We start from the raw sequence: 15,143 nt of genomic DNA, 5'->3' as shown, positions 1-15,143 counted from the left end.
TGAGGACATTATCTATTCCTGGAGTTTTCCAGTTGTGAGAGATCTTGATTGTCTGTTTTACTTCTTCCCGAATCTTCGACCCTCTCATTTCTTATATGTCCTTAGTTTTCTTGCGTTCTAGTTCTATCCAGGGGGCTCAGCTGTTATGTCTTACTTCCCTGCTCCATATGTTTCCCCAGAACACCTCAATTGTCTTATGCTCGTGGTCAGTTCCCTTTTTTCCCCATCTTCTCTGAGACTCCTGTAGAAGCCTCTTTGGTCCTCATCGAAGATTCTGTTGTTTATTTTCCTCTGGGAGCTCTCTTTGTATTGGCATAGTCTCTTGCTGAGTGCAAGGAGGTTCTGCTTCAATGTATCCAAGTACTCTCCTATTCGACAACTCCGTAGCCAGGTGGGAAGGAGCAGCAGTGCATAGCACACGTTTCTTGATTAGACCGGGGTTCGAGCCCGTCATCACCAAATACAGAGGATGCGGAAAGGTCAGGGAATGACCACCACATATTCCCGGAGCAATATGTCCTTAGTTGCTAATGCTCCTAAAAACCAAATAATAACATAACATAACATACTCTCCTATTCTTTGATTTTTTTTTGTCTCATGTTTGCTGTGGAAGTTGTCTCTCTTGAGGATGCTCTTCACTTTTCCAATTAATTTCTTACTCCTGTTGCTCCATTGGTACTGGGTCAATTGGCTTATCTTGACTCTTAATTCTTCTAACTTGTGCTGAAGTCTTCTTTCCCAAACTGACGGTTCCTTCTGTTTTCGGTTCTTCTGCTGCTGGCCTCTCATTTCTCTTCCATTAATCCTCGTGGCTGTGTGGATGGCCTCCAGTGTTGCACCATTGCTGTCGAGATAATGCGGTGTTATATGCCGATTTAGGTGGTCTGTGACTCTCCACAAGGTTCTATTCGGCCTCTTCTTCAGTATCACGTGAGTCTTTATGGGGTCCATTCCTTCGAATTCTGTTAGGGCCTTCTTCCACTTGTCCTCTATTCTGGATATCGCGACCTTGTCTCTTTTCACTTCAGCTGCTGTCAGTTGTATTTCTTCTTGCTCGTCCTCCTCTGGTTCGGTGGTGTTATGTTGTTCCTCCTCTGATTCCGTATTCTTTATCCTTTGAAGTTGATCACTCACGTCCTCTATTGGTTTTTTTCCAAGATTGCAGGATTTATCAGGTTCTTTGTGATGATAGTCCTTCTCTGGTCCGCTATTCGCTGTCTGAATATCCAGGAATCGTTCCAGCCACTTAGTATGTAGTCTAGCCCTGTTGTCATTTAGCATTAACATTAGTAGAGGCATTAACATTAGTAGATGCAAGAAAGCAAGCTTATGCAGCATCAGCCAAAAAAAAAAAAAAAAAAAAACACGCTCCCATTTCACCCCTCTGTTCGTTCCAAGTACCTGTCCAGCTCAGCCTTGAATTTATTTAGGCTATCAACTTCCACAACAAAGGATGGAAGTCTGTTCCACCAACCAACCACCCGCTGGCTAAAGGCAAGCTTCCGCACATCTATCCTACATCTGTTTTTCCTCAATTTGAATTTATGCCCTCTCAAATGATTATTCTGAGCAAGAGGAAGAATTCCATCAGCATTGAGCATGCTCAAACCATTCAAGGCTTTATACACCTCAATCAGATCACCTCACAGGTGCCTAGTCTCTAGACACTGTAATTTGCAAAATTTAAGCCTTTCTTCGTAAGATCAACCCTTTGTTCCATTCACTAATCTTGTTGCCCTTCTCTGTATTCATTCCAACAGCTCTACATCCTTCTTAAAATGAGGCCTATAGACCTGTATACAGTACTCAAGGTGTGGAATGAGCATTCATTGCCTTGTATAAGGGGATAATCACCCCCTTATCCCTGCTAGAAAAATTCCTGTATATCATTGACAAGACACTATGAGCTACTCTTGCAGACCATCTGCACTACTCAGAAAACTTCATTTCTGCCTGCACAATTACCCCCAGGTCCTTTTCGTTCTCTGCCACTGTAGTACCACAGAGTTGATAAGTCACTCTGGGCTGCTGCTTCCCATATGTAGTACTTTACATTTGTCAATGTTAAACTTCACTTGCCACCTATCGATCCATCTGCTTAACTTTTCTAGATCCTGTTGCAGCAGCGTACTGTCACCAGTGTCCTTAGCAACCTTGCCAACCTTCGTATCGTCTACAGACTTGGACATTAAGCTTGATATACCATCATCAATATCATTTATAAATACAGAAAACAACAACGGACCCAATACTCAACCCTGAGGGACTCCACTAATAATATTAGTCCATGATGAGCAATGTCCATTGATTACCACTCTCTGTCTTCTCCCACTCAACCATCCCTTTATCCATAGCAGCAATTTGTCTCCAATGCCACACTGCTCTAATTTGTGCAGCAGTATCAAAAGCCTTTCTAAGATCCAAATATATGATATCAAAGATATCAAAGTTATTCCCTGCATCCAGTACCTTTGTGTCCACATCATAGTACACAATCAAATTGGTCAGGCAAGACTTTCCCTTAACAAAACCATGCTGTGTCCGAGCTATAACTGAAGTCTTGTCTAGATGATCCTGCAGTGCTTCTTTAATCAGTGCCTCCATTAATTTTCCTGGAACAGAAGTTAACAGGTCTATAATTACTTTTGTCGCCCTTTGATCCTCCTTTGTGAATTGGGGTCACATTTGCACACTTCCAGTCCATGGGTACCTTTCCGAGAAAACTCTCATGATTATGGCTAAGGGTTTGCTTACTTCCTTTGCTGCCTCCTTTAATATAACTGGATAAATCCCATCCACCCCGGGTGCCTTTTTTATGTTTATCAACAACAATTTCTCTTCCACTTTCCTCTCAGTTATTACAAAATCATCCAGCTCACTGCAAGAGTTTACCTCACCTCTGGCATTCCCCTCCCTGAATAACTCCTCATGAGTGAATGTAGATGCAGAATACTCATTTAGTCTGTTAGCCACATGAGCAGGATCATCAACAGTTGAACCATCAATATCCAGTGGACCAATCTCATTCATTCCTTTCCTTCTAGAGTTTACATAGGTAAAGAACTCTTTGTTGTTTTTCTTTGCATCCTTTGCCAAGGAGTTCTCATAATCTGCCTTTTCCTGCCTAATCTACTTTGTGACTAGGTTACAGACCAACTTATATCTATCATAGGCTTCCATGTTACCCATTAATTTATATGTATCCCATGCATTTTTCTTCTCTGCCACATGTCTCATGAGTTCATCTGACATCCATTTAGGCCTAAACCTTGAACGATATTTCTTAGTTGGTATGTAAAGCCTAGTAGCTTCCAAGATAAATTCTTTGAATGCTTCCCATTTTGGATTTGCTGTTGATAATATCATCAGTAGGTCCCACCATATAGAATTTAAATACTGTCTCAGACCACCGTAGTCATCTTTATGAAAGCAAAAACCCTTACCTTTACCCCTGATGGTAGTTACCTCTTTGAGTAAATTCCACTTCAGCACACTGTGATCACTGCCACCTAATGCAGATTCTTAATGCATGAAGAATCACTACTGATAATCAGATCAAGGGTATTACTCCCTCTAGTTGCCTCCCGAACATGTTGATGTAGAAAACAATCATCCAATAAATCCACAAAAGCCTTGCTACTGTGTGAGTGACCAACCCACAAATTCCAGTCAATATCTGGGAAATTAAAATCCCCCATTATAAGACTCTCTGATTTACTGGCCCACTTTATTTCCCTGTACAGTTCCTTCAGAGTCATTAGGCCTATAACACACTCCTCCTCTCAATTTTGATCTCCCAATGCTTATGTCATACCAAACTGACTCGACACTGCACTGTCCAGCGTTATCGACTGGCTTCACTTCCTTGGATTTTATGTGTTTCTTAACTAATAGTATAACCCCCTCCTCCCTTCCTATCCTGTCTATCCTTTCTGTACCCATTGTACTCTCCAAATTCCAGTTCTGCATTCCTTATATCTGTGTGACACCATGTCTTTGATATCCCAACAATATCTGCCTGTGATTTTCTGAGCAATATCTCAAATTCATCAAATTTATTTTCCAAGCTCCTAGCATTGGTGTACATGCAAGTATACATCACCTGTTCCTATTCTTAGCTACCCTAACACAACCCATTTGTTTACTTGTACCGCAATGACTCCCAGCAGGCTCTGAAATATCCTGCATCTTGTTTTCCAAGCTGCTGCTGATTCCAATAGAAGTAGTGCAAGAATCACTTTCACCTCTGCCAGTGGCTATTGTTGATGTATTAGTCCTTGTATCCCCCCCCCAAGCTAGCAGTTTTCCGACCCACCTAATACTGCCTCGATAGTATCAGCAAATATTCTTGCACCCTTTCTATTTAAATGTATCCCATCCCTGTAGAAGCAGTCTCCTGTTAACAAGTACAGACCATGCTGAAAAAAATTCTACATCTTGAGCCTTGCAAAATATTTCCAGGGCCGAATTGAGGCTCTCATCATATACTCCCTCCTATTGTGTCTGGGCAGAATTGTAGACACTTTCAAATGCAACCTTAATTCATGGCTTTTTTTCAACAGTGACCTGTACTTGATAAGTAATTCTGCCGGTCTCCTACTCTTAATATCATTAGTGCTAACATGTACAATAATATCACCCTTTGTGCCCTTAAAAGATGATATCTGCTCTACAACATCATCAACCTTTGACCCTGGCAGACATACCCTGGTCCTGTTCCACCTATCCTTTTTACATAGCATGTTCCTGTTTCCCTGACAACAGAGTCACCAACAACTGCTAGTTCCTCTGGGACCAGTGCATTCTGCCTTGGGGGTTGCCGCTGTGTTGCGTGATGATCAAGTGCAAGCTCTGGCATTGATGTGGGCAGCTGAGAGCTTGATGGGCCCCTCAATTTAGATCCTTCGAGGGCATCCACCCTGTCCTTCAAGTTCTCATATAGGCCCATAATAACGCTGAGTTGTCGTCTCATTTCCTCACACTCCTTACATTGCACGCACACAAAGACATCCCCCTTGGCAATATCATGTCCCGTACCCAATTGCTCCACAAACATCAAGCAAGTAGTGCATTTTAAAAGACTGTGATTCAGAGGGCAACTGCCCTCCTCAGTTCTCCCCTAAGCCCCAGCACTCCATTTAGCTTGAGCCTTTTGCTTTGCTGCTGTGGTCTGAGTCATGATTCTGATTCAATTTCAATAAAATTTCAATTTCAGTGCAAAATTAGGATTAGCATTAGTAGAGGCATTTGATGCAAGAAAGCAAGCTTATGCAGCATCAGCCAAAAAAAAAAAAAAAAAAAAACCACTTCCACTTCACCCCTCTGTTCGTTCAAAATACCTGTCCAGCTGAGCCTTAAACTTATTTAGGCTATCAACCTCCACCACAAGGGATGGAAGTCTGTTCCACCAACCAACCACCCGCTGGCTAAAGGCAAATTTCCGCACGTCTATCCTACATCTGTCTTTCCTCAATTTGAATTTATGCCCTCTCAGGTGATTTTTCTGAGCTAGAGGAAGAATCCCATCAGCATTGAGCATGCTTAAACCATTCAACGCTTTATACACCTCTATCAGATCACCTCGCTGGTGCCTAGTCTCCAGACACTGTAATTTGCAAAACTTAAGCCTTTCTTCGTAAGAGCACCCCTTTGTTCCATTCACTAATCTTGTTGCCCTTCTCTGTACTCGTTCCAGCAGCTCTACATCCTTCTTGAAATGAGGCCTCCAGGCCTGTATACAGTACTCTAGGTGTGGCCTGACCATCGCCTTATACAATGGAATAATCACCTCCTTATCCCTGCTGGAAAAATTCCTGTATATCATTGACAATACTCCATGAGCTACTCTTGCAGCCCGTCTGCACTGCTCAGAGAACTTCATATCTGCCTGCACAACCACCCCCAAGTCCCTTTCATTCTCTACCACTGTCAGTGTAGTACCACAGAGTTGATACGTTGCTCTGGGGTTGCTGTTTCCCATGTGTAGTACTTTACATTTATCAATGTTAAACTTCATTTGCCACCTCTCAGCCCATCTGCTCAACCTTTCCAGATCCTGTTGCAGCAGCATAGTGTCAGTAGTGTCCTTGACAACCCTGCCAACCTTTGTATCGTCTGCAAACTTGGACATTAAGCCCGATATACCATCATCAATATCATTTATAAATACAGAAAACAATAATGGACCCAACACTGAGCCTTGAGGGACTCCACTAATAACATCAGTCCACGATGAGCAGTGTCCATTGATTACCACTCTCTGTCTTCTCCCCTTCAACCACCCCTTTATCCATAGCAGCAATTTGCCTCCAATATCACACTGCTCCAATTTGTGTAGCAGTCTTCCATGTGCAACAGTATCAAAAGCCTTTCTAAGATCCAAGTATATAATATCAAAGTTATTCCCTGCATCCAGTTCTTTTGTGACTGCATCATAGTATCCAATCACGTTGGTCAGGCAAGACTTCCCCTTAACAAAACCATGCTGTGTCTGAGCTATGACTGAAGTCTTGTCTAAATGATCCTGCAGTGCTTCTATAACCAGTGCCTCCATTAATTTTCCTGGAACAGAAGTTAAGCTCACAGGTCTATAATTACTTGTGTCAGCCTTTGATCCTCCTTTGTGAATTGGGGTCACATTTGCACATTTCCAGTCTATGGGTACCTCCCCTGAGTCCAAGAAAGCTCTCATAATTATGGCTAAGGGTTTGCTTACTTCCTTTGCTGCCTCCTTTAATATAACTGGATAGATCCCATCCACCCCGGGTGCCTTTCTTGTGTTTATCTTCAACAGTTTCTCCTCCACTTTACTCCCAGTTATTTCAAGATTCTGTAGCTTACTGCTAGAGTTGAATACACCTCTGGCATTCCCCTCGCTGAATAACTCCTCATGTGTGAATGTCGATGCAAAATATTCATTTAGTTTGTTAGCTACCTGAGCAGGATCATCAACACTTGACCCATCAATATCAAGTGGACCAATCTGATTCATCCCCTTCCTTCTAGAGTTTACATAAGTAAAGAACTCTTTGCTGTTTTTCTTTGCATCCCTTGCCAAGGATTTCTCGTAATCTGCCTTCGCCTGCCTAACCTCCTTTGTAACTCGGTTGCATATCAACTTGTATCTATCATAGGCTTCTGTGTCGTGTGTTGATTTGTATGTATCCCATGCATTTTTCTTCTCTGCCATATGCCTCATTAGTTCATCTGACATCCATTTTGGCCTAAACCTTGAACAATATTTCTTAGTTGGTATGTAAAGCCTAGTAGCTTCCAAGATAAGTTCTTTGAATGCTTCCCATTTTGAATTTGCTGTTGGTAACATCATCAGTTGGTCCCACTGTATAGAATTTAAATACTGTCTCAGTCCATCGTAGTCGCCTTTACGGAAGCAATAACCCTTCCCTTTACCCCTAATGGTAGTTACCTCTTTGAGTAAATCCCACTTCAGCACACTGTGATCACTGCCACCTAGTGGTTCATTTATCTGCAGATTCTTAATGCATGAAGAATCACTGCTGATAATCAAATCAAGAGTATTACTCCCTCTAGTTGTCTCCCGAACATGCTGATGTAGAAAACAATCATCCAATAAATCCACAAAAGTCCTGCTAGTGTGTGAGTAACCAGCCCCCAAATTCCAGTCAATATCTGGGAAATTAAAATCTCCCATTATAAGACACTCTGATTTACTGGCCCACTCTATTTCCCTGTACAGTTCCTTATTATACTCATCAGAGTCATTAGGCCTATAGCACACTCCTACTCTCAGTTTTGATCTCCCAATGTTTATGTCACACCAAACTGACTCAACACTGCACTGTCCAGCGATGTCGACTGGCTTCACTTCCTTGGTTTTTATGTGTTTCTTAACTAATAACATAACCCCTCCTCCCTTCCTATCCTGTCTATCCTTTCTGTAGACGTTGTACTCCCCAAATTGCAGTTCTGCATCCCTTATATCTGTGTGACACCACGTCTCTGATATCCCAACAATATCTGCCTTCGATGTTTTGAGCAATACCTCAAATTCATCAAATTTATTTACTAAACTCCTAGCATTGGTGTACACGCAAGTATACCTGCACCTGTTTCTATTCTTAGCTACCCTAACACAACCCATGTGTTTACTTGTACCGCAATGGCTCCCAGCAGTCTCTGAAATACCATGCATCTTGTTTTTCAGGCTTCTGCTCATTCTAATAGAAGCAGTGCAAGAATCTCTTTCACCTCTGCCAGTGGCTACTGTCAATCTATTGGTCTTTGTCTCCCCCCAAGCTAGCAGTTTTCCGACCCACCTAACACTGCCTCGATAGCATCAGCAAATATTCTTGCACCCTTTCTATTTAAGTGTATCCCATCCCTGTAGAAGCAATCTCTCCTGTTAACAAGTACAGTCCAGGCTGAAAAAAATTCTACCCCTTGAGCCTTGCACAATCTTTCCAGGGCCGAATTGATCGACAAGGCTCTCATCATATACTCCCTCCTGTCGTGTCTGGGCAGAATTGCAGACACTTTCAAATTCAACCCTAATTCTCGGCTTTTGTTCAACAGTGACCTGTACTTGTTAAGTAATTCTGCCGGTCTCCTACTCTTAATATTATTAGTGCCAACGTGTACAACTATATCACCTTTTGTGCCCTTAAAAGATGATATTCGCTCTACAACGTCATCAACCTTTGCCCCTGGCAGACATACCCTGGTCCTGTTCCACCTATCTTTTTTACAAAGCATGTTCCCCGTTTCCCTGACAATAGAGTCACCAACAACTACTAGTTCCTTCGGGACCAGCGCATTCTGCCTTAGGGGTTGTCTCTGTGTCACGCGATGCCCAAGTGCAAGCTCTGGCGTTGATGTGGGCAGCTGAGAGCTTGATGGGCCCCTCAATTTAGTTTCTTCGAGGGCATCCACCCTGTCCTTCAAGCTCTCATATAGGCCCACAAGAATGCCGAGTTATTGCCTGATATCGTTACACTCCTTGCATCGCGCACACACAAAGACATCCCCCTTGGCAGTATCATGTCCCGTACCCGATTGCTCTGCAAACATCAAGGAAACAGTGCATTTTATAAGGCTGTGAGTCAGAGGACAACTGCCCCCCTCAGTTCTGCTCTGAGCCACAGCACTTCCATTAGCTTGAGCCTTTTGCTTTGCTGCTCTGGTCTGAAATTATAACCCTAAACTTGTATCCCAATGCAGTTGTAACACTATATATCTATATATATTTTTAAGTGTCAAGTATATTATCTTTGAGTTTCTTTATATAAGTTCCGTATCTATTTATGTATTAATTAATTATGTTACATTCGTAAAATCTAAGTCATTATATATATTTAATTAAAAGTACAATTTAATTGACAATGAAGTTCAACAAGATTAATAAATTTACTGATTAATTGATAATATTATATACTATACTATACGAAGCTAACGCTATCTAGTTCGGGATATAACTTTGTATCGTATAACAATGATGGCAAGTTACGAACGGTAAATCTACTGACACTTAAATATTAATTAACTTACAAAATCTCACTGTCTCAATTCAGAGTAAATCAAGGATCTTGCCTAGGTCTATAAGCTACTTACAGAAAATAATTGAATGTAACAATTGGTCAATAAAGCGGCTAACTATAGCTAAAAAACTTCCGGTTCACCGGCTCTGCAAAATTTGTACAACACGTGGATTGGATACCCTTACCGATACTAAGTAATAATCTAGAAAATCTCTGTCTGTGTTAAAATTTAAACTAAGTATCGTAACTAGGAATATAGGGCTACTCTAGAAAATAAGTTAATTTGCCAATTCAAGCCAATTTTAGTTAATAAAACAGAAAAAACTTCTCTATGTTCCTCAGCCTTAACAACTTCATATCGGTCTCCAGCTTCATTATTTCTTAGTATGCTTGCATGATGTACCTATTCATTTTGATGCTCCACTTTCCCCCACTTTCACAGGTGTGACCACACACTGAAATAGTAAACATTCTTCGGTATTTTTCATACATTCATATTTACAGACACATTGTTCAGACTGAAAGAGCATGTACTGTAGCTCTTCAATCCATAGGACATGTGAGAGAGAGAGAGAGAGAGAAAGAGAGCATTCAGTAGTGTCCTCTGTTAACCTTAAGCATTGTAAGGTTAACCTTACAATGCTCATATTAGAGTGAATTAGTTGGGATAGTGTTAAATAATAGTGAAAAGGTATTATTTTGAAAAATAAAATTGAAAAATTGTAAAAAGGTATTTGAAAAACTTTTCAAAACAAGAATTATTTTTTTAAAGAAGAATTTTATATTATTTTATTTTTTCTTTCTAGAGATGCTAAGGCAGCTGTTGTACATGGATCAGAACTTCGTGAATTGACATCTGAACAGTTGGATGATGTACTCCGTTATCATACTGAAATTGTATTTGCTCGCACATCTCCACAGCAGAAGTTAATCATTGTAGAGGGTTGCCAAAGACAAGGAGCAATTGTAGCTGTAACAGGAGATGGTGTTAATGATTCACCTGCTCTGAAAAAAGCTGACATTGGTAGGTAGATAATATGCTCTTCATCTTATATAAATGAAAATGTTGTAATGTAAAAACATTTATAAAACCTTTTTCACGTTAATTTTGTATATAATGTATTGACATTTTATTACTAGTATTACTTGTAACATTTAGAATTACAAGAAGTTTTCTTGAAAACTAATAGAACCAGCTTATATTGCTGTTGAAATTTCTTAAATATAAGACATTCTTTAGTTTCATGGCAGTAGCAACTCAGGGTTTTTTCAAATAATGAAGTACATTATTCTGAAAAAAAAAAAAAAAATTTTAAAGGAAAAGGGCATAATTTTCAATAATTTTCTTATCCAATACTGAATTATAGTACTATTTGTGTTAACATTATGTTAAGTTGATCATGCAGTTGTTGTAAGTTGTTTCCAAACTTTCCTCTTTTAAAAACCTATGAAAACTTTGAAGAAAACATTTAAATGTTATGTTGAGCAACTGGAATTCTTCCCAAATATTAACAAGCTACAAATCTATGATTATTCAGATAAATAGCTAGGAATTTCATGATGGTGGGTAGAGAACGATAAATAAAGTGGATAATAAAGCATTAAGTCTATATAGCATTAAGTATTATTTAACTTTAATATGAATATAACCACACTTGAAGAACAAATTCATCACCCAATAGTGAGAGTTACAATTCTACATAGAGAAAACAACTCCTTTGAATCACATTGAAATGATATCATGGGGGAATTTTATCCCATGAACCTTGCATGATCTCTCAGGAGTTGAATTATTTGTCAAGGCTCTTATCGTGTATTTTCTCCTCTAATGTCTGTGCATAATTCCAGACACTTACAAATTTAATCCAAACCCATAGCTCCTATTCGACATTGCCATATACCTGCTAAATCAATTCTCAGATTGCCCATTCTTGATATTATTAGTAACAGTGTATATAACATCATCCTTTTCACCCTTGAAAAGCAATGACTGTTCTACAGGCCCTGGGTGCTAAGCAATTGTGACCGAGCAATTTCTCTGTGCTTCCAGTGCGATTTCCAAAAAGCAATTTATGATACTTTTACGTTCCTGTCATTAAGAAATCTATTTATTTCATAACCACTCTTGTCAGAAAAGTTAATCTGCCAAGGGCTGAAAGAATCAAAGATAGACTATACCAATACTGACTCTTACAAGATCAGTGCCCCATCATATTATAGAGAGCAGGACGATCACAACCCTTCCTATGCTAAGAAACAAAAGAAAGATACAGACCAGAATATCTGGCCTCACTTCCTTATAATACATTCCTTGACTGACCAGCCAGTCAGCAAGCTCTCTGTTTTTTTGATCCAGAAATGTTTAGAGAATGCTGCTGGTGGATCACCAAAAATGGTTCGCAGACTAAAATCAGGTGACCTGCTTGTTGAAACAACACAATGCAAGCACTCTGAGAAGTTAAGAAGTTACTTAAACACTTGGAGGATCTCCTATAAAAGGGTCACCTCATGCCACCTTAAACTACTCAAACGGAGTTATAACATAATGGGATCTTCTACATGTACAGGGACTCTCCGACTTACATAAGGATTGCGTTCTGCAGAATGCTACGTAAGTCAGATTTTACATGTCGGAATTTCCCCCATGCTTGTGCAGCACTTGCAACTGTGCTCGCTGAATTGATGGAATCAAAAAAGAAATGTTTGATGAACATGTAAATAGAATTATTTATTGTATTTGTTTAAGTTTTTATCTCATTCGGAGGAAAAATTACAAAAGCGTGCAATTTAAAAAAAATTTCAAAATTATAAAATTACAAAAAAAAGAGGAGACAGGCATAGCGTCAGTAAGTTTTACCTCTCGAGCATCGTTCCGAGAGGTGCCTCCGTAGCCAGGTGGGCAGGAGCAGCAGTGCGTAGCACACGCTTCTTGATTAGACCGGGGTTCAAACCCGTGACCACCAAATACGGAGGATGCGGAAAGGTCAGGGAATGACCACCGCATATCCCTGGAGCAATATGGCCTTAGTTGCTAATGCTCCTAAAATCCAAATAACAAACAATCGTTCCGAGAATTGACTTCTTCAGCTGATAAGTATGTCTCTGCAGAGGTTGAGAGCTGTGGAGATTTAGGAGGGGTCAGCTGTTCAATCTTACGAAAGAAAATATTAATGGATGACTGGATGGTGGCTTTTTTCTTTTCATTGTTGATTTCTTTGTAGCATATCATTCACCCCTCTGTTAACTTTTAAGAATCGTTCACTGTCAGGATCCATCTTCTCAAACCTCACCATTGCCGAAGCAATTTCACAAAATGCCATTGCCATCTCTGTGGTGATGAAATGTCTTAGCTCCTCATTTGGTTCATCTTGAGCTTCGTCAGCATTTTTTCTTTCACTATCACTGCCTGCAAGTCAATAAGTTCTTCATTAGATAATTCCTTCTCTTCTTCCTCTATTAACTCCTCCACATCTTTGGCATCAACCTCCAACTGAAGTAGCTCTGCAACCTTTACAGTCTTATCTGTAACCTCTTCATATGATTTGTGAGTAGCACACGCTTCTTGATTAGACCGGGGTTCTAGCCCATGACCACCAAATATGGAGGATATAGAAAGGTCAGGGAATGACCACCGCATATCCCGGAGCAATATGGCCTTAGTTGCTAATGCTCCTAAAAAAAACCAAATAACAAAAATAACTTCATATGATTTGTCTTTTTCAAATCCTTCAAAGCCTTTTATGTGCCGTGGACAAATTTTCTTCCATGCATCATTTAAACAACTTTTAGTAATTTCCGCCTGGGCCTTATTAATGTTTAAGATGCTGTGGTAAATATTGTAAGATTTCCAGAAGTCTCTTAACGTAAAATATTTCTCACCGTCTACCGCAGACAATGTCTGAGCAAATGTTTTGTGTAAATAGTATGCTTTTAAATTTGAAATAACACCCTGATCCATAGACTGGATGAATGAAGTTGTGTTTGGTGGTAGAAATATGACTCTCACATTCGAATTGAAATCATCTAGATGTGAGGGATGTCCAGGAGCATTATCTAATAGAAGCAAAATCTTGAGAGGAACGTCGTTGTCTCTACAATATTTTTCAACCTAGGGTTGAGAAGTGGCAACTGAAGTTTAACATCGAAAAATGCAAAGTACTGCATGTGGGTAAAACAAGCCCAGAGAAACGTACCAACTGTGTGGTACTACACTTAAGGTGGTAGAAAATGAAAAAGACCTGGGAGTAATTGTGCAGTCAGATATGAAGTTTTCTGAACAGTGCAGACAGGCTGCCGCCAGGGCAGGTCATGGGGTTTTTTCAAAGATATATAGGCAAAAAAAAAAAAAAAAAAAAAAAAAAAATTTTGCTAGCAGGGAAAAGGAGGTGATTGTCCCTCTGTATAAGGCAATGGTCAGGCCATGCCTTGAGTACTGCATACAGGTCTGGAGGCCTCATTTTAAGTAGGATGTAGATTTGCTTGAGTGTGTACAGAGAAGGGCAACAAGATTGATGAGGGTAATGAAGAGATCCTCTTACCAAGAGAGGCTTAAGTTCTGCTAATTGCAGCGGCTGGAGACTAGGCACCTGTGAGGTGATCTTATTGAAGTGTGAAAAAAAATTCTGATGGGATTCTTCCACTTGTTCAGATTACAAACCTAATTGGGCATGAATTCAAATTGAGGAAAGTCAGATGTAGAATAAATGTACGGAAATTTGCCTTTAGCCAGCGGGTGGTTAATTGCTGGAACAAACTTCCATTTGTTGTTGTGGTAGTTGATAGGTTAAATAAATTTAAGGAGGAACTGGACAAACATTTAGAGGGATTTGTTTTGTAATTTTTTTTTTTTTTGGCTGATTCTGCATAAGCTCTCATCACTTGCTTTCTTGCATCATATGCCACTACTACTACTACTACTACTATATGTAAAGTCGAAATTCAAATAACTGACATCTTAATTTCATTGTGATCTTTTATCAGTTGGTTCCTGTTTTTTCACTTCAGATTTTTGGGGGAAAAAAGGTTGAAATTGTTCATCCTCGCTTTGAAGTGTGACAGTATTGTGTTCGTTTTCATCGACCACAGTTGCAATACTAGAAGTACTTGCTTCTCATTTTAAAGTTCTTTTTTCAACCACAAACGTATAGTAATTTATTTTAATAATAATATTTCGAAATACTGATAATTATCAAAAAAAAATTTATATGAGGAAGTGAGTTTAGTTATGAGATCAGTTCGCTTCTCCTTTCATTCAACCTGTGTACTCTAGGCTAAATTGCATACAAATGGCAATTAGATTGCTACATTGCTACTTTTTTGTAGATGTTATTACCTCTGCACATACTTCTCTATGCAAAAGTCTGCCAAAATAAAGTGTTTCACTGTCTATTTGATTTGATTTGATTTTGGGTTTACTGGCACAACAGCAACCTAGGCTATAATGCGCCAACCACAATAAATGAGTAGACATATTAAAAGTACAGAAACAAAGGCTAAAATATTAGTTACCCAGGAATATTGGTCACTATATCAGAAAAAGATATGAAAAAAAATATGTATAAGAGCAGTCAACAAGGTATAAAATGTAATAAAAGTATATGTTAACAAAAGAGTACATGTTAAAAAGA

At 39.6% G+C, this 15,143-nt stretch overlaps 1 protein-coding gene across 2 annotated transcripts in view; it reads left to right on the top strand.

The window, feature by feature from the left end:
* The window catches only part of LOC150074993 (sodium/potassium-transporting ATPase subunit alpha-like), a 632,142-nt gene that overhangs the window by 395,640 nt on the left and 221,359 nt on the right, over positions 1–15,143 (top strand). For both annotated transcript variants that reach the window (XM_090388637.1, XM_090388636.1), the window contains exon 14: positions 10,323–10,540. In XM_090388637.1, the coding sequence (XP_090244763.1) occupies positions 10,323–10,540 (218 nt within the window). The remainder of the gene's footprint in view (positions 1–10,322; positions 10,541–15,143) is intronic.

This window comes from Mastigoproctus giganteus, chromosome 14 (assembly GCF_048544385.1).
Source record: "Mastigoproctus giganteus isolate SK-2022 chromosome 14, ASM4854438v1, whole genome shotgun sequence".
In the NCBI taxonomy this organism is placed as follows: Eukaryota; Metazoa; Arthropoda; class Arachnida; order Uropygi; family Thelyphonidae; genus Mastigoproctus; species Mastigoproctus giganteus.
Note: the sequence above shows the minus strand (reverse complement) of the source record. Positions and strands in the feature narration are given on the sequence as shown.